The sequence below is a fragment of the Triturus cristatus genome, chromosome 2_1 (assembly GCF_964204655.1).
Source record: "Triturus cristatus chromosome 2_1, aTriCri1.1, whole genome shotgun sequence".
NCBI classification, from domain to species: domain Eukaryota; kingdom Metazoa; phylum Chordata; class Amphibia; order Caudata; family Salamandridae; genus Triturus; species Triturus cristatus.
The window spans coordinates 1,126,820,620-1,126,840,014 of NC_140581.1; the positions used below are offsets into that span (position 1 = coordinate 1,126,820,620).

At 47.1% G+C, this 19,395-nt stretch overlaps 1 protein-coding gene across 8 annotated transcripts in view; it reads right to left on the reverse strand.

Moving 5' to 3' along the window:
- Positions 1-19,395, reverse strand: part of PTPN13 (protein tyrosine phosphatase non-receptor type 13) — an 830,096-nt gene that overhangs the window by 268,692 nt on the left and 542,009 nt on the right. For all 8 annotated transcript variants that reach the window (XM_085636547.1, XM_085636545.1, XM_085636546.1 and 5 more), the window contains one exon: positions 16,222-16,307. In XM_085636547.1, coding sequence (XP_085492673.1) covers positions 16,222-16,307 — 86 coding nt within the window. The remainder of the gene's footprint in view (positions 1-16,221; positions 16,308-19,395) is intronic.

Consider the following 19,395-nt stretch of genomic DNA (forward strand, 5'->3'; position numbering starts at 1 on the left):
TGCAGATGTCATCTAGGGGAATGTTCCCTAAAAATGCCATTGAAGCCCCTATCTTCCGTGTAGAGTGGGCTTTAGGAGGGACAGATAGTGTAAGTTTTGCTTTGAGATAGCAAATTTGTATGCATTTGACAATCCACCTTACTATCCCAGACTTTGATATGGGGTTGCCTTTATGTGGTGGCAAGAATGACACGAAAAGTTGTTTGGTCTTGCGAAAATGTTTTGTTCTTTCAATATAATAAAGCAGTGCTCTTTTGACATCGAGAGTGTGTAGAGCTCTTTCTGCGACTGTCTGTGGTTGCGAGAAAAATACTGGTAGGTCCACAGACTGGTTGAGATAGAAGGGAGAAATAACTTTAGGAAGGAATTTTGGATTAGTTCTGAGAACCACTTTGTTATGATGTAGTTGTAGAAATGGTTCTTGGATAGTGAGTGCTTGTAGCTCACTTACTCTTCTAAGGGAAGTAATGGCTACTAGGAAAGCGACTTTCCATGTTAGAATTTGTAGCTCGCATTTGTGCAGAGGTTCGAATGGAGGGCCCATTAGTCTTGTGAGAACAATGTTAAAATTCCACACAGGTGATGGTGGAACCCTGGGGGGAATTATTCTTTTGAGGCCTTCCATAAACGCTTTGATGGCAGGTACTCTAAATAGTGACAGGTGTTGTCTATTTTGTAAATAGGCTGCTATAGCAGCGAAGTGTGATCTAATAGATGTGTATGCTAAGTTACACCTGTGGAGATGCAGTAGATAACCTACGATGTGTGGAAAAGACACATCTAAAGGATTGATGTTATTGTTGTGACAATATATCACAAATCTTTTCCACTTGGCTGCATAGCAGGCTCTAGTGGTGGGGCGTCTAGCTTCTCTGATGAAATTCATACAGTCGGGGGAAGGTTAAGGTAACCAAATTCTAGGACCTCAGGAGCCAGATCGCTAGGTTAAGCTGTGCTGGGTCAGGGTGTCTGATCTCTCCACGGTTCTGGGTTAGGAGACGTGGGGAGAGGTGTTGTTTTTGGTGCAGGACTACAGATAGTTCCAGTAATGTGCTGTACCACGGTTGTCTGGTCTATGTTGGAGCAACTAGGATGAGAGTCAGTGAATGAGGCTGCAGTTTGCGCACGACCAGTGGAATGAGTGGGAGAGGCGGAAAAGCGTACGCAAATCTGCCTGACCAATTCATCCATATCGCATTGCCTTTGGACAATGGGTGTGGATATCCGACGGCGAAGCTTGGGCATTTGGTGTTTTCGTGTGTGGCGAAGAGATCTATCTCTGGTTGCCCCCACATGTGGAAAAATGGTTGAAGAACTTGTGGATGAAGCTCCCACTCGTCAATCTGTTGCGTTTGACGACGAAAAATGTTCTGAGGAATAGCCCATCTCCATATGCTTTGCGCTAATTGCGAAAGCTGTAGGAAGTGTGTCCCGCCTTGCTTCTGTATGTAGTACATGGCTGTTATGTTGTCTGTGCGTACTAGGACAGCCTTGACTGATATGTGTTTTTGGAATGACTTTAAGCAAAAACAACAGTTGATTTTTTTTTTTTTTTTTTTTGAGAACTTTTATTAACCATAGTTGCATCAATTGGCAATGTACAATTCTGCGACAGAGCATCAGGTCAGCAATGTTCGAGTACATACAGTCAAATGTTGAAACACAGCCGTTTAGCCGACAACCCGGAGGTCCGGCGGCGGAGCTCAGTTGTACCTAGATAGAGGATTCAGGTGTGTACATTGCGTGTAAGCGAATCGGTGGTGCTTTTCTGTTATGTGTCGCGTTGTTTCTCAGCTAAAGCGCATTGTCCGCGTGTGAGGGGGGCGTTTCGTATCTGCCCGCTGCGCAGCATTGTCAGCTAGCTCCGGGGCTCACAGTAGGATGTGTGCTGGGTGCTGGGTTGTCCGTCAAGTGCCCTGATTTGTGGGCATCGGAGTCCCGGTGGCCCGCGTGTAGCGTGGGGTGGAGCGCGTCAAGGAGGTTGCAGCGTAGTTCGCAAGGGTGCGCGTGGCGACCGTTGCTATGATGGATCACATGCTCTGCTAGGGAGTGTAGTCAGTCGCCGAGTTGTACCCCGGGTGTGCAACGTAAACTTTAGGGATCAAGGCCAGGGTCGAGAACTCGGGTAGGGGCCAGAAGAAGAGGGGTGAGGGGGGGGGGGGGGGGGGGAGTGGAGATCCGCGTGCAGCAATGCGTGAGGAGATAGGGGCTGTCCAGCAGGGCGTATCCGGCCGCCCGTGGAGGGGTCGTCAATGTGCGCGTCCTCTCGGGTAGCAGCGGTGGTAAGTCCCGCGCGTGCGCCAGAGCACAGCGCAAGAAGTATCCGACAGTAGTAGCCTGCCGCGTAGTATGTGAGATGTGTCAGGGGAATAAACAGGTCGAGGGGGCCAGGAGCTAGTCCCACCAGGGTCTCAGACATGTTGCCAGCGATCTAGTAAAGCAAAAACAACAGTTGATGGACAGAATGCAGAACAATGTCATACATTCACCCCAGTACAGAGATCTGGGCCTAATCCATCGTTTTTTGCTCACCATACCATTCCAGTTTGAACCCAGCCATATGCAAATCAGTCTTGACCCTGTGCCTCATGGGAACAGTCCAGCCCGAACTGCCAAGCCAGGTCCTCCCTGGACTGGAAACAAGCATCCTAGGACTGGTTTCGGGGTTTCGCCCCTCTTCAGCCAGGATTGCTTGATTCCAGTGGCATGGAGAGCACGGGACCCACGTCTGGGCATACCCTTACCACTCGGGGTGACAAATGCAAAAACGACAGTTGATGGACAGAATGCAGAACAATGTCATACATTCACCCTAGTACAGATATCTGGGCCTAAATCCATCGTTTTTTGCTCACCATGTTATTCCAGTTTGAACCCAGCCATATGCAAATCAGTCTTGACCCTGTGCCTCATGGGAACAGTCTAGCCCGAACTGCCAAGCCAGGTCCTCCCTGGACTGGAAACAAGCATCCTAGGACCGGGTTCGGGGTTTCACCCCTCTTCAGCCAGGATAGCTTGATTCCAGTGGCATGGAGAGCACGGGACCCACGTCTGGGCATACCCGTACCACTCGGGGTGACAAATGCAAAAACAACAGTTGATCGATCTCACTTTAAGTTAAGGCCAGGAATATGGCTAGTAATTACAAGTGATTAATGTGGAGTATCTTTTGGCGAGGAGTCCACCTGCCCTGCATGGTGTGATGTAATAAATGAGCTCCCCAGCCGGAGAGTGATGCGTCCGCTGTTAGCACGATCTGTGGAACTGGCTCAATGAATTGTCGCCCTTTGGAATGGTTCTTGGTGTTCCACCATTGCAGAGAGCGATGAGTGTGACCGCCCACCAACACCAGATCTGTCAGCTGACCCTGAGCCCGGTTCCACTGACGTGCTAAGCATTCCTGCAGAGGGCGCATCTGGAGTCTTGCGTGAGGTACTATAAATATGCAAGAGGCCATCATCCCTATGAGTTGCATGAACACTCGAGCTGGAAGGGAGTGTTGCGGCTGAAATTTGGTTACGAAGGTTTGTATGCTTGCTATCCTGGTTGGACTGGGATATGCAAGTGCTTTGGAGGTGTCTATTGTGGCACCTAGGTATTGTTGTATGTTGGACGGTTGTAAGCGAGACTTTGCATGGTATACTGTGAACCCCAAGTCGTGGAATAGCTGGATTGTGGTATGAGTGTGATGTACACATTGATTGTATGAGTTGGCTTTTATGAGCCAATCGTCCAAGTACAGAAAGACGTGAATGTGCTGTCTTCTTAGATTAGCTGCGACTACTGCCAGACACTTGGTGAATACTCTGGGTGCTGTGGTGACTCCGAAAGGGAGTACCTTGAATTGGTAGTGTTGACCGTCCACTACAATCCTGAGATATTTCCTGTGAGAGGTGTGAATAGGAATATGAAAGTAGGCATCCTTGAGATCTAAAGTGGCAAGGAAGTCGCCTTGTGAGAGAAGAGGAAGGACCTGTTGAAGTGTGACCATGTGAAAATGCTCTGAGTGAATGAATGAAAAAGCTTTATTCGGTAAGGAAATTACATATCATAAAAGCACATACAAGTATACATATAAAATAATTCATCACAATTCCATACAAATTTTAAAACATTAAAAATTTAAGAATATACAGACGGTACCCGAAAAACAAAACCCCCCAATTGCAGGTTTAGGGGCATGGAGAGCACGGGACCCACGTCTGGGCATACCCGTACCACTCGGGGTGACAAATGCAAAAACAACAGTTGATCGATCTCACTTTAAGTTAAGGCCAGGAATATGGCTAGTAATTACAAGTGATTAATGTGGAGTATCTTTTGGCGAGGAGTCCACCTGCCCTGCATGGTGTGATGTAATAAATGAGCTCCCCAGCCGGAGAGTGATGCGTCCGCTGTTAGCACGATCTGTGGAACTGGCTCAATGAATTGTCGCCCTTTGGAATGGTTCTTGTTGTTCCACCATTGCAGAGAGCGATGAGTGCGACCGCCCACCAACACCAGATCTGTCAGCTGACCCTGAGCCCGGTTCCACTGACGTGCTAAGCATTCCTGCAGAGGGCGCATCTGGAGTCTTGCGTGAGGTACTATAAATATGCAAGAGGCCATCATCCCTATGAGTTGCATGAACACTCGAGCTGGAAGGGAGTGTTGCGGCTGAAATTTGGTTACGAAGGTTTGTATGCTTGCTATCCTGGTTGGACTGGGATATGCAAGTGCTTTGGAGGTGTCTATTGTGGCACCTAGGTATTGTTGTATGTTGGACGGTTGTAAGCGAGACTTTGCATGGTATACTGTGAACCCCAAGTCGTGGAATAGCTGGATTGTGGTATGAGTGTGATGTACACATTGATTGTATGAGTTGGCTTTTATGAGCCAATCGTCCAAGTACAGAAAGACGTGAATGTGCTGTCTTCTTAGATTAGCTGCGACTACTGCCAGACACTTGGTGAATACTCTGGGTGCTGTGGTGACTCCGAAAGGGAGTACCTTGAATTGGTAGTGTTGACCGTCCACTACAAACCTGAGATATTTCCTGTGAGAGGTGTGAATAGGAATATGAAAGTAGGCATCCTTGAGATCTAAAGTGGCAAGGAAGTCGCCTTGTGAGAGAAGAGGAAGGACCTGTTGAAGTGTGACCATGTGAAAATGCTCTGAGTGAATGAATGAAAAAGCTTTATTCGGTAAGGAAATTACATATCATAAAAGCACATACAAGTATACATATAAAATAATTCATCACAATTCCATACAAATTTTAAAACATTAAAAATTTAAGAATATACAGACGGTACCCGAAAAACAAAAACCCCCAATTGCAGGTTTAGGGTGCAAGGGAGGCTAGTCCCAGTTCATCGTAGGGTATGTTTGAGTGACTCAAGGGGCTGTCTGGGTGAGATTTCGTTTAGAGATTTGCTCTATGTCGCACGCAGAATTTTAGGAACTTCGCCATGTTAGTTGCCAACATTTCTGTTTCTAACATTTGAAGAGTCATGAAAGCTGGTCTACATTGAGTTAGGCCCAGATACTTCAAATCAGGTGAAGCTTTCTTGCCTCGGTGTAAAATCTACAGAACATGATTGTGTGCAGGGTCGACTGGACAGAGGAGTCATCACAAGGGCATAGGGCCAATTGGGCTGACCAATCATTTATCACAGGGAATGTGATTAAGCGGTGGAATATATTCAAGCGCAATCTGGTCAGTAAGAATTTCTCGTAGTTAGTTAAGGCGGAGTTCAGATAGGGCTCTATTTGATCTATTGTCTGGATATGAAGAAATGGTTGCACGGAAATTTTGTTTGAGTCAAGTGCCAGACGTAGGTCTGTTAGATGGGTTGTGCATATGTCGCGTATTTTCTTTCTGGAGATTTGATTGGTATTTAGGGGATTGGTAAAAAAGTGTTCGAGTCCTAAATCAGTAAGAAAGTTTTTGACATAAGTGAGCCAAGTGATGCGTGATCCGTACTCAAGTTTCATGCAGTCTAGAATGAGTGTCTGTGTAAATTTTAGTTCCGGTGTGGACCAGATGCGGTGCCATAAAAGAATTGGCTGCATTCGTATTACGTCTGTGATGAATGGGAGGCCCAGTTCGCTGTGAATGTTAAAAGTTGAGGTGGATGACGGGGCTGCCAACAAAAATTTCAGAAAGGAATTCTCTGTTTTTTGGATTGAGGTGACTCGTGCGCTACCCCATATCCCTGCCCCGTAGATCGCCGTGCTAAGACATTTTGAGTTGTAAATGTCTAGCATTTCTTTAGATGCTCTTTTTCCCAGTCTCCGAGCAAACACTCTCAGTGCCGTTGTTGCTTTTAGGAATTGTGAGTTTCTGTTCTCTACTATTATGACTCCCAGATAGGGATAGGTAGTAGTATGTTCTATTATGGTGTCACTTGAGTAGATATTTTTCCTTTTGCGCAGTTGTTTACCTGATGTCATTATGAAGGTTTTTTTGGCATTGATGTTTAAGCCCAATGAGTGCATAAAATTTGTGTATCTGTCCAAAGTCCTTTGTAGTTCCAGAGGGGTACGGGCTATTATGACTGCGTCGTCCGCATAAAGAAGGGCGGGGATTGGGCGCAGTTGGATATGTGGTTGGTCCTGGCTACCTTTTAGCAGAGCTGCTTCTAAACCGTTGGTGTAAATATTAAAAAGAAAGGGAGCCAGGACACAGCCTTGCCTGACTCCCCGTTCGACACCAAAAGATGACGTTAGCTGGCCCCCTGTGCCAAATCTAACTCTTGTGGTGGTATTCGAGTAGATTTCTCTGATGTAATTGACTAGGTTTATATCAGTTCCCAGTTTAGTCATTATGGCCCAGAGCTTGTTATGGTCTACGCAGTCGAAGGCTGCCGATAGGTCGACGTATGCCATGTAAAGGCTGCCACCCTTTGCATGAACATACTTCCCTCTCAAGAGAGTGAGGTTAAGAACCTGTTCTGTAGTGCCTCTTCCGGCTCTGAAACCAAACTGGATGTCAGATAGAATGTTGTTTGTCTCTGCCCAGTTTCGTAGTCGTACTAAAAGAATTCTACCTACTGCTTTGCCAAAGCAGTCCAGTAGGGATATAGGTCTGTAGCACGTAGGACAGTTCCTATTTCCTTTTTTAAAAATAGGGACTAAAATCGAGTCTGACCATGATGTTGGCAGTCCTACCTGTCCCAGGGCCACTAGGACGTTTAGTAGCAGGGGGGCCCAGAAGTCGATGTTTGATTTGTAGAGGTCCATAGGAACCGAGTCTGTCCTGGGGCCTTTCCTGATCTACTGCCGTTCAGGGCCTGCTCCACCTCGGCAAGATTGAAATTCATTGCTGCAAGGTTAGTTTTGGCCGGTGGTAAGATTAATGTCTGTGGGGATTGATCTATTGGGGCTGAAAATATTTTTGAGAAGTGGGTGACCCATTCTTGTTCAGAGATGGTCGCCTCAAGTGTTCCACTGCCTTTTGGACCCGTCAGGAAAGGGGAATTTACAATCTCCCAGAAAGTAACCGAGTCTTTGCTTAGGCAACTATTATGTAAAGCAGTCCAGTGTTCCTCTTTTAGTTCCTTTTTTCTGGATGCTGTTGTTTTATTGTAAGTTTGCCTGGCCATTTGGACCTTGAGCGTGTTTCTGGGGATTTTTTTTAAGGTTCTTTTAAGATGTTTATAGGCTTTGGAACATGCTGGGTTAAACCATCTGAACTTAGGTTTGTCCTTTAACGGTTTTTGTCCCCTGGGGTACACTGTCAGGGCATTTCTTACCGCTGAGATTATTTCTTCGTAGTTGGTCACTATCTCGGCGGGGGATGAAGTTTCTGTCAAGCAGACTTCAAAGGCTGTACGAGCTGCGGTGATGACAGTTTTTAGAATATCTGCGGGGTCGATGTTTGACCATTTAAGTGCGTAGCCATTTGGGCGAGACATAGAAATGAGATTGTCATGAAATATTGTTTGAACGTTTGCTCGCGAAGTGGTAATTTCAATGGCAACAGATAGTGGAAAATGGTCACTAAAAACACAATCGTGTGTAGTAACATCGAGGATCTGATTTGGACGAATATTCCCCACTAAAATATAGTCAATGCAGGAAGATAGGCCTCTGCCATTAAAAGTTGGAGCAAAGGGAGTTAGAGGTACAATGTGTTCGTTTGCAAATGCTAATTGCAAAAGAGTCATAGTCTCGTTCAGGATTGACCCCTTGTGTGAATGCACAAAGTGGGGGATATAATTTTGTTGATGGTCCATATAACCACAGTTTCCGTTTAAGGTACTTTTGCATTGTGTCAAATTAAAATCCCCCCCCCCCAGATTATTATAGGGTCATTTCCTTTTCTTTGAGTGAGTTGTTTTTGTAAGAAGTCACGAATTTCTTTTATGACCTCCATAAAGCTGGAGTCCGTGAGGTTATTATAGATGTTAACTATTAGAATTGGTGGCATTCTGTTTATGGTAACTCGTAGAATCTGATACTGTGATTCGTTTTTAAGGGGGTAGGCTTCCAGAGTGGATATTAAGTTTGAGACGTAGATGGTTAGTCCTCCCTTTGCTCTACCAGATGTTGAGGGGAGTGCTGGACTAAAGAAAGTCTTGAAACCGTTTATATGGATAGGAGTGGTTACCCATGTCTCCTGGAGAGCAATTATTTCGGTTGCTTTCATAAATTTGATCCATTCTTCATTCTGGATCTTTGAGAGAAGGCCCGAAATGTTCCAGAATGTTATGGTTAGAACGGAGATTTCTCCGTTACTTCTGTTAGGGGTCCTAGATGTAATTTGTTTGCCCACAAGAGTGTGCTCTGTGGAAGTGTTGGCGTCCACCCTACAGGATCTAGCTGTTTGGAACGAGATGTTTTCAGGAGCACTGGTGTGATCGGGGTTTAAAAGGGTCCCCGGTTGAGCTATTGGTGATGGGTAAATAAGGGGAGGTATGGTCGAGGACTTATTTTTGTCAGGATGTAAGCTAGAATGTTCGTTTAATGTGGGAGGGGGCAGAGTGGAAATTGGAGGAGTAGGAGTATCCGATGGTATTAACTGTCATTCCACCTCCTCTAGCGTGGAGAGTTTTTCGTACCTGTTTTGAGTGAGGATGCACCCATTCCCTCTGTAAGCTTTAGTTTGCTCAATACGATAGAAAAAATCAAGTGACACCAGGTTGATGTTAGTGGTTTCGTGTGTTATTTTTTGATTTGATGTGCATTTGAAGAGCGCGAATTGCTGCCCGGAGGCGTCCAAGCGCTAGAGAATACCGATAATCCGCCCAGTGGACCCCGGAGAAGGGAGAAGGGGGAAGTTAGACTGAATGAAATAGAAAGGTTTTCAGCTGTTTGCGGAAGGCTGTAAGATTGGAGTTGGCTCTGAGATTCAACGGGAGGCCGTTCCAGGCTCTGGCCGCATTATAGGAGAATGTTCTGCCTCCGGCTCTGGCTCTTTTAATTCTGGGGGCCATTGCAAGGAAGGTCTGACTAGATCGTAGGCTTCTTCTGGGCATATAATGGGTGATTAGGTCCCAGGTAATCTTGGGGCCAGTGTTCCAGAAGGCCTGGTGAGCTATGCACATGGCTTTAAACATGACTCTCTGGCGCACCGGTAGCCAGTGAAGGACAGCTAATCCAGACCTCACTGACTGTCTACGGGGGAGGTCGAGCAGAATACGAGCTGCACAGTTCTGGACTATCTGAAGCCTTCTCAAGGTGGCTTCAGGAGCGCCAAGATAAAGTGCGTTATTAAAATCGAGGCGTGACAGAATAAGACCTTGTACGGCTACTTGTTTGGCTTCCAGGGGGAGGAGAGGGAGGATTTTCTTTAACATCCTCATGATGCCAAAACAAGTCGCTGAGAGTTTTATAGATTGTACATTGAAGGACAAGGATCTATCCAGCCAGACTCCGAGACTCTTGATACTATTTTTGGGAGTTGGAGGCAATCCCAGACTAGGCGGCCACAGAGGCGGGGAGACTAGGATCCGAGGGGCCTAGAAGCATGAGCTCCGTTTTGTCCCCATTCAGTTTTAAACAAGACAGGGACATCCAGGTCTTTACTTCCTCCAGGCACTCTCTGAGCCCGCCCCGAGCAGATGGATTGGCTGCCTGCGACATGGAGACCACCAGCTGTGTGTCGTCCGCATAGGAAATGATCTTAATTCCAAATGGGCGGACGACGTCAGCCAGCGGCCTCATGTACAGATTGAAGAGTGCGGGGCTCAGGGACGAGCCCTGGGGAACTCCGCAGTTCAGAGGTCTGCTGGTGGATACGGACTCGCCTTCAAACACGCGAAAAGATCTATTTTCTAAAAAGGAGTGGAACCACGACCAGGCTTTATCCTTAATCCCGGCCTGGGATAGGCGGCACAGCAGAGTGTCATGGCTGACCGTGTCAAAGGCCGCACTGAGATCAAGGAGGATCACTGCCACTGATCCTCCTTGATCCAGGATTTTCCTGGCTTCCTCCGTCACCATGAGGAGGGCGGTCTCGGTCCCATGTTTTGGTCTGAAGCCCGTCTGGGTGGGGTCCAGTAGGTGGTGATCTTCCAAAAAGTTTGTTAGTTGAAGATTTATTATTCCCCTATTGATCCTGAGAAGGGAGCGAACTAGACCTGGAGACCTGAAGTTTATGACTATACAGTCTCCAGGGCTTTTTTTTTTTAAGGTCCCCGATCCAGCCCACTCTTCTCACCATCAGGATCTGGTTTATATGCCTGGAGTGGAAATAGGTGTTGTTAGTGAGCCAGTTGGCAACCTTGTTCCTTAATGAGACCCATGTTTCTTTAGAATCTTTTTGTAGGGGCGGGACATTTGTTAGGACCAAAACGTATGGTCGAGCAGCTGGCGGTAGATGTAAACTTTCTTTGTTTGGAATTGTGGTGGTAGTCGGGTCTGCCCTGTTGTCATAATTTGAAGTTGTGCGAGATGTCACAGATTGTTCCATTGCTATGTGTGGTGTGGCAACTCCCTTTGTGCCCTGTTTGCTCAGCGATCTTGCTTTTGAGACAGTAGTGGAAATAATTGCAGTGGGATTATTTAGGTGTTCTGTTGGTAGAGATGGGTTTCGTGCTTGCTGGGGGTTGGATTGACTTAATACAGGCAAGGTGTTAGAAAGATGTGATTGTGTGCTGCCATCGAGTAAAGTTTTCGTAAGTTGGGCAAATTTGTCTTCAAAAACCGAGGAAAGTAAAGATATCATTTCACTCAGTTTTTCTTCTATATCATGGCTAACAGCTATTTGAATTTCCTTCATACTGTTTTGTGCTGTCATCTTGATCGTTTCTTCGAGGGTATCTAGTCGAGCGTGGGAGAGTGGGATTGGTTCATCTGTTTGGGTGCCTGTGTCATGAGTAATTAAATGGGTTAGTGTCTTCCCCGGTTTAGCAAATTGGCCCTTTCTATTTGCCCCCCTCCCAATACTTGGTTTTATTTTAGCTTTCCCACGTGTTAAGGGTCCTTTTGGTTGTGGAGAGGTGACTTTCTGCTGTGTTCCTTTTTGGCCCGGTGAGATAGAGGGGAGGTGGGCTGGGGGTCCATAGTGGCCATTGTCCTGGTGGGAGATCTAGTCGGTGAAGGTAGGCTGGGAGCATCAGAAAGTCTGATTGGTCTTAACGATGGTTCTAGTGAGAGTCTTCTTTCGGTGGTTTGTATTTCCTGGATGAGTAGGGATTCAGCTCTCAGTAGATACGCATCTAAAGTGCCCACTGTACTTTTACGTGATTCCATGTTAATGAGCTACAAGGAAGAGTTAATATGCAAGATACACGAGTAGTGCAAAGCACGTCACTGTGGTGTTGAGGGAGGGGGTGTGTCTTTACCGTCTGATGTCTTCAGCTGGTCCGAGTAGGGCAGTCCGACAGTGAATGGTTTCCAGTTTCCGGTCAGGAAGATTTTAAAAGCACATCAGGGAGACGTCGCAAGGGGGGTGGCCCGACACGGCCTCCTCTGGCCCCGGACGGCCACAGACGTCCCGCCCTCTGCCCGGGCTCAGCCCGGCGCCGCCCGCGCGCGTCCCGTGACGCGGAGTGAGCCTTAGCTGATGTAGCACCTCCGGGCGCGCTTTTCCGCCGGAAGTGGGCGGGTCAAGACGGGATGCTGGGGGCTGTAGTCTCCCCCTACAGCGGCCTCTAGGAGCGAGAGGCGGCGGGGGAGACAGACTGCAACGGAGCAATGGAGCCAGGTAGGTGCTGCGCGTTGGTGCTGGACTCTGGTCGTGAGTAAAGATCCCCCGCTCCACCGAGGGAGCCTCAGCTGATGTAGCGCCTCCGGGCGCGCTTTTCCGCCGGAAGTGGGCGGGCCAAGGTGGGATGCTGGGGGCTGTAGTCTCCCCCTACAGTGGCCTCTAGGAGCGAGAGGCGGCGGGGGAGACAGACTGCAACGGAGCAATGGAGCCAGGTAAGTGCTGCGCGTTGGTGCTGGACTCTGGTCGTGAGTAAAGATCCCCCGCTCCACCAAGGGCGCCTCAGCTGATGTAGCGCCTCCGGGCGCGCTTTTCCGCCGGAAGTGGGCGGGCAAAGGCGGGATGCTGGGGGCTGTAGTCTCCCCCTACAGCGGCCTCTAGGAGCGAGAGGCGGCGGGGGAGACAGACTGCAACGGAGCAATGGAGCCAGGTTGGTGCTGGACTCTGGTCGTGAGTAAAGATCCCCCGCTCCACCGAGGGAGCCTCAGCTGATGTAGCGCCTCCGGGCGCGCTTTTCCGTTTGAAGTGGGCGGGCCAAGGCGGGATGCTGGGGGCTGTAGTCTCCCCCTACAGCGGCCTCTAGGAGCGAGAGGCGGCGGGGGAGACAGACTGCAACGGAGCAATGGAGCCAGGTAGGTGCTGCGCGTTGGTGCTGGACTCTGGTCGTGAGTAAAGATCCCCCCTCTGAGTGTATGTACAGGTTTAGGGGTCTGGGGTCTAGTATAGGTCTCAGGGAACCGTCCTTCTTTGGAATGAGAAAGTGCAGGGAGTAAACCCCTGTGTTTTGCTGATGTAGGGGAACTGGTTCTATTGCATGTTTTTGTAGGAGAGAGATTACCTCCTGCTTTATCAGCGATAAGTGTTCTGGTGACATTGGGCGCTGTCTAGGTGGTATGTTTGGGGGGTAGATGTGAGTTCTAGACAGTAACCAGACTGAACTATTTGTCTCACCCACCTGTCTGTGGTGATGTTGTTCCAGACAGGAAGGAACTGTAGCAATCTTCCCCGACCGGAGTGGAATGGTCTGGGGGGAGCAGAGGGAAGTCATTGGGTAGGGGTGGAGGCAGAGCGGGTATTGTTGGTCTTCCCTCTATCCTTGTTATTATTGCCTCTGTAGCCTCCTCTTTGGTAACCTCTGGTGAATGTAGTTTGGGTGGGAGATTTTTAATATGTAGATGGGTTGTCTGAGGAGTAGCCTCTGGAGGTGCCCCTGTAAGAGGAGCGACGAAAGGAACGTCTGGGAGCTTGCGATTGCAAGGCTCTCATTGATTTTGCTAAGGCCGTGTCTTTCTTCATCTTTTCTAGAGATGAGTCTACAGTAGGTCCGAACAAGTGTTGCTGGTCAAATGGCTGATTAAGAATGGCAGTCTGGACTTCAGGTTTGAAACCTGAAATGCGTAGACAAGCATGTCTACGCAGCAGGACACTTGTTTTTGATAGCACGTGAGGCGGTGTCTGCTATGTCTAGAGCGCAGCGGATGGAGGTGTTAGTAATAAGCTTACCCTCCTGTATTAGGTCATTAGCCTTAGTTTTATATTTTTCTGGAAGATGCTGTAGTAGGGTCTCCAGCTCATCATAATGAGCCCTACCATACCTCGCTAACAAAGTTTGAGTGTTAGTGATAAGCCATATGTTAGTTGCTTGTGACGCTGTGCGCTTGCCAGAGGCATCTAATAGTTTAGACTCTTTGTCAGGAGGTGGAGCATCGCCTGAGGTTTGAGAATTAGCCCTCTTTCTGGCATTGGATACTACCAAGGAGTCTAACGGTATGTGGCACTTGATGTATGCTGGGTCTGCTGGGGCAGCTTTATATTTCTTTTCAATCCTGGGGTTAATAACTCTAGCCCTAACAGGATCTTTAAACACCTCTGGTGCGTGTTTAATCACCCCTTTCAACATGGGTAAAATGGAGGTGGACTTATGTGAGATATCAAAAGTATCTAATAAAAAATCTATTTCCACGGGGTCTGTGTGTAAGTCGACCCCATGGTATTGTGCAGCTCTGTGGACTAGCTGGTTGAAACCCATGGTATCCTCTGGAGGGGAAGGTCTAGAGACATAGATGTCGTTCTGTGGCACGTTGGGGACATCTGGCATGTTATAATCATCCCAGGGGTCTGGGATAGAAGGTGGGCTAGGATCCCCTAGTGGCTCATCATCTGCATCGTCCCCAGTGTGATCAGAAGTATCATCATCATCCACTGGTGAAGGAGATGGTGTAGGAGAGTGATGTGGTGGGGGAGGTGGAGGAGGTGGTGGAGGAGAAGGTGGAGAAGGGATCCTGAGGGGGGATGTTGCAATATCTCTCCTTTTAGGTGGTGGAGCTGGTATAGGCGTGTCCAGTGGTCATTTCTTGGAGCTAAGAGTGAGTTGACCAGTCTTTGAATCTCTTAGAAGAGTCTTTTGGGTGGGGTCCGGTTTAAAAAGCTGTTCTGTAGGAGGCTATTCGTTTGGTGCCGATTTTTCAGTTCCAAAGACTTGCGCTGCACCGACTCTGAGATGGATTTGTGCTGTTTAGGCTTGGAACCGTGAGGTTTTAAAGTCTCTGTAGGAGCTTGCGGGGCGGTTGTTTTTTCAATTCCAGCTGCTTTTTCGGTTCCGAAGGTTGAGTGTGTGACCCTTTCGGGAGTGGCTTTTTGCTCGATTCCGATGATTTCTCCGGAGTCAAGAGGTTGGTGGTAGTCGATTTCGGTGCCAAGTGCGTGGATGTGGATGCAGTAGTCGGCACCGAGGAGGACAACGGTTTCTTTTTCGATGTCGTTTGGGGTTCGGCACCGACGGTAGGCTGACTCGAGCTCCAGTGGCCAGAAGTCTTAGTTGTTGGCTTCTTTGTCGGGCCCGAAGGTGGGGCGTGAGAAGCACTTTCTCGGTGTGCACCTGAGCCCGAAGGTGAAGGTGTGATTGAAGCCTTTTACGGTGGTGGGGGGAAGGAGGTCGGGTTGACGTCTCTACTTACAACCCGCTTCCCAGGAGTGATGTCCTCGATGTCGGAGTCATTGGCTTTGGAGGAACTGACGAGTCCTTCTTCAGCCTTCACTTGCTCTGCAACATCGACACCTTCGCGGAAGATGTCGTTGGGGGTGGAAGTTGACGAGCGAGCCAATCTAGAAGAGTCTTTTTGGAGCGGAAAGAGGCACAAGCTGGACAGTCCCTGGCCTCATGCTCCGGGGAGAGGCAGAAGTTACACACCTCATGCAGATCTGTGTGGGGGAACTTCGACCCACATTGAGGACACTTCTTGAATGGAGTATTTTCCATGAACCAAAAGTCAAGGCCAGGTAGGCCCGAAGGCCTACCTCGATGACGGGAACCTGACTGAACTATTTGTCTCACCCACCTGTCTGCGACGACCGGAATCGAGGACTTCGATGTTGAAGAGATGCACGACGACTAGGGATCGTGATCGAAAACAATACCGGAGAAGGGTGAAGGATTGCGCGTCGATAGTAGGGTTGGTAACGGTACCAAACTGGAGCGCGAGAAACACATCCGAGCCCGATGGCGGAAAAAAACAATCTGATGATGGAGCCAATGCCCATGCATACTATCCTCCAAAGGAGGAGTCACCTATCTTGTGACTTCCAAAGACTTTTCCAAGGCAAAAACAAGTGCAAACATCCGGGCGCAACACCAGATGCCGATCTATGCATAGTGTGTGATCTGCAGCTCATATGCCTCGAACAGAGTCTTTCGATAGTGTAGCATTCATCTTCCAGTGTGTGAATACAGGTCACTAGAGATCCTATTTAAAACAACTCCATGATGGGTGTATAGCAATTTCAACATCTTTCTATAAATGGTGAAATGGTAAGCAAAAAATAAACAAATGCTAGCATAGTAAAGGGCCAAACTTTTTAACTGATCATTTTGTATGCAATCTTGAGGCAGTCAGATCAGAAAGTGGTTACAAGCTACACGTCAAAGCTATCAGAACACATACCATTTGCATTCTGCTTGTTTTCAAAATGGCTGCTTGAGGTAATACAAACAATGTACTTTACTTTACAGCATAAAAAGCTTTAGACAGCACAATTACAGTGAGCAGTCTTGCGATATTGAATATCTTGCGATCCTTGAATTTCCTTACCTGGCCAGTTTTTCGTAACACTTCTACAGCCTGTTTATGAGTAGCTCCTTCTAAGCTTGTTCCATTGACGGACAACACACGATCCCCTATAAACATTGAAGAAGCAAGTATGTAAATAACTGATTCATCACATCTACTAAAATATTTGGACTTGCTGTTTGAAAACTCAAAAATTATCATGTAGAATGCTACGCACAGGGTTTCACAAATGCTGATTAACTGATGTCCAGCTCACATTTGTTTCTGTCTCTTTACAGAGGTATAACATTATTTCACATTGTTGCTCTTGTGTTAGTCAGAATCTGCGTTCCAAAATGGTGGGGTTTATAATCCTTAATAGAAGCTGAGTCTGCTAACATTAAGTTGGAGATTTATAGGTTAAGATCTGACACACCAGCTCACTGATTGACTTTTGTTTGCTTTAGAAACAAAACTGAATTGAAATTATTGGCAATCCGGTAATTGCTTTGGCCAAACTATATCTGTTCAGGAAAATAACCAACCTGAGGACAAGAGGGATACATGTGAACTGAGGGTCAGTTCGCAATACCGTGCACCTCTGCCACAGGGCATAGTTTTCTTATGTAGAGCCCACTGGCACTGTATCCTCTTTTGATAGCCACTGTGTTACCAATGGCATCTTGCATTCAAAAAACCGTAGTTAATGGTTTTGTGTTGAATTCATAAATTGCAGTATTGTATTGCTGGTTTTTAGAGCCTGGGGCACTGCTGTCAAGTGCCCAGTGTATGAACTCTGACCCCCAAAACCATGTAGAAATATACTAATCTCCGATTGGCATATTTAACTCTCCTATAAGGCCATAGTATATGGTGTAGAAACTCCACCCATGAAATGGAAAGCTCAATGTCACCTGTGGACTGCATTACTTATTGTGTCATTCACTAGTGTGACAAAGGCCTACCAATGTAGCCTGCCGGCTGCAGTTTAAACCATCAGCCCAACCTGGCAAAATAACCATTTTGACTTTTAAATATAATAATATATTACCCTTATATAGGCCTTATAGCCCACAAGGTAGGGTACATGGTAGATACATTTGGCACATGCAGAAATCTGATATAGTCATGTCCATACGCTGACAAGCCCCCAAAGCTATTTTCACTGTGGAAGGCTCTGGCTTTCCCCTGAAGAAAATTAGAGTGCAGATTAAAATATTAATTCTGCCGGGGCAACTGGAAAAATGTATTCAATCATTATTTTTAATATGTATTTAAAGCCACACTCAATGGTGAAGATGTATTTTTAATAAATATTTGGAAAAGTCAACTGGTAGAAAGGTACTTTTTCCCTGCTTAAAGCTACTGGAGGCTAATTTGCATTAGCTCTTCAGTACCTGCCCAGGGAGAGCTGTGAGAGGTGTGAAAAGTGCTCCCAGAGCAGAGGTAATAGACTCGTTGTGGGGAGGGGGTTTTCTTCTCCTTGCAGGGAGACCAGTTAGGATGGACCCTAGGGTGGGACTTGCCCCTTGACAAGTAAATGTAAGGTGAGGCATTAAGAAAGTAAACTTAATTCCTTCGCAAAGCTGGCTCCAAACAAACTGAGAGGGCAGGTACCCACAGAACTGGATTTGAGTGACCATAGAGAAGTGGACTGGCCATTTTCCTGGCCACTTCTCTGGGTGACCACACAGGATCTGTACAAGGGGGAAAGGATTTTGGGAGTGAGGAGCTCTGTAGGACTGTTTATAGAAGGACAAACAGAATCTGCTGCAAGAGTGCCTAACAAAAAATTAATGTTTGTCCTCATGTAACCTAACTGGTGCTATGTAAAGCGCTCTGATACCTGATTGGATTCGGGTCAAGTTCGCGCTATATAAAAACTCTGCCAAAAAAAAAAAAAGTGGATAGGGTTGCCCCCTGAAACATTTACACCATTTTTTAGAGAGGAGCAGGGGTCACCCCCACCCACTAGCTAGTGCCAATCATGAATGTGGTATACCAAGACACCATTCTCAGAATACTTTCTGGACCTGTGACACAACAGAAGAAGGACTGCATCTACTGTTGGAGACCTGCAAGGAGTCGTGAAGGGCTGGACCAGCTCCCACTTGTACCTACAACAAAGCAGTTAACTCCAGGGGTCCGTTGGTCGACCTCTTGTGTGGCTATGGGGACACAACAAACTGCAAAAGGCATTTTTTTAAAGAGCTCACATGACAAGTTACAATGGGACCTGAACTAGAACCTGCTGGTAGCCTCTGCTGGAGTGAGTAATGACCCCTAATTGCTGACCTTGAGGTCCTGAAACCCTTGCCAGTTTTTAACTGCATTTTTCCTAAAATCTCTGAAAGTAAGACAAAAACTGCTTCCTAAATATACCTGTGTTTGAAAATTTCTTACTGAAGGTCAGTATGCCCTTAGCCCACAGTAAGGAGGACATCAGTGCATAAAACCACCAGATCCCCTTCTAAAGTCTAAGCCCCATCCATGGATTAAATGGATAAAGAAAAATACTATGAAGAGTTGCCATTGGCTTTTTGGCAGGCATGTAACACGCACACATATGAATCTGTATTATAGGTTTTCAGTTCATTACTGAGTAAAGGAAAAAGCCTCCAACCACACCATTGAGTGGACAGGTGTCTTTAAAGGTTTCACTTGGTTACTTACATTGCCAGATGGCAAAAAGCTTGTTAATGGCAAGTTGTGTTTCCCTTACATTATGTGTAAAAGCAAGCGCAAGCTAAACGCTATAGAACTTATTTATTTATTTGTTTTTTTATTTTGAAACTTATAAAGCGTGCAGCTACCCCCGACGGGGGTGTCCCGGCGCTGCGAACGGTAAGCAGTTGTAAGTGTCTCTGAGCGACTAAGGGTTGAAAAACAGCCAGGTTTTTAAATTGCGTCTAAATAAGCATTCCGATTCTGTCATACGGAGGGACAGTGGCAAGCTGTTCCAGGATCGAGCAGTGATAACTGCGAACGCTCTGCCCCCCCATTCTAGAACGACAAAATCGGGGAGTACATAAGAGGCAAAGAGGATTTGATCTAAGAGATCGGTTGGACTGAGCATGCTTCAGTTTAGCTCTGAGATAGGCCGGCCCCTGACCCTGCATTGCTCTAAATGCCAGGACCAGACATTTAAACTGAATGTGACTAGTCAAGGGCAGCCAGTGTAACTTTTTTAAGTGAGGAGAGATTGAGTGACGATAT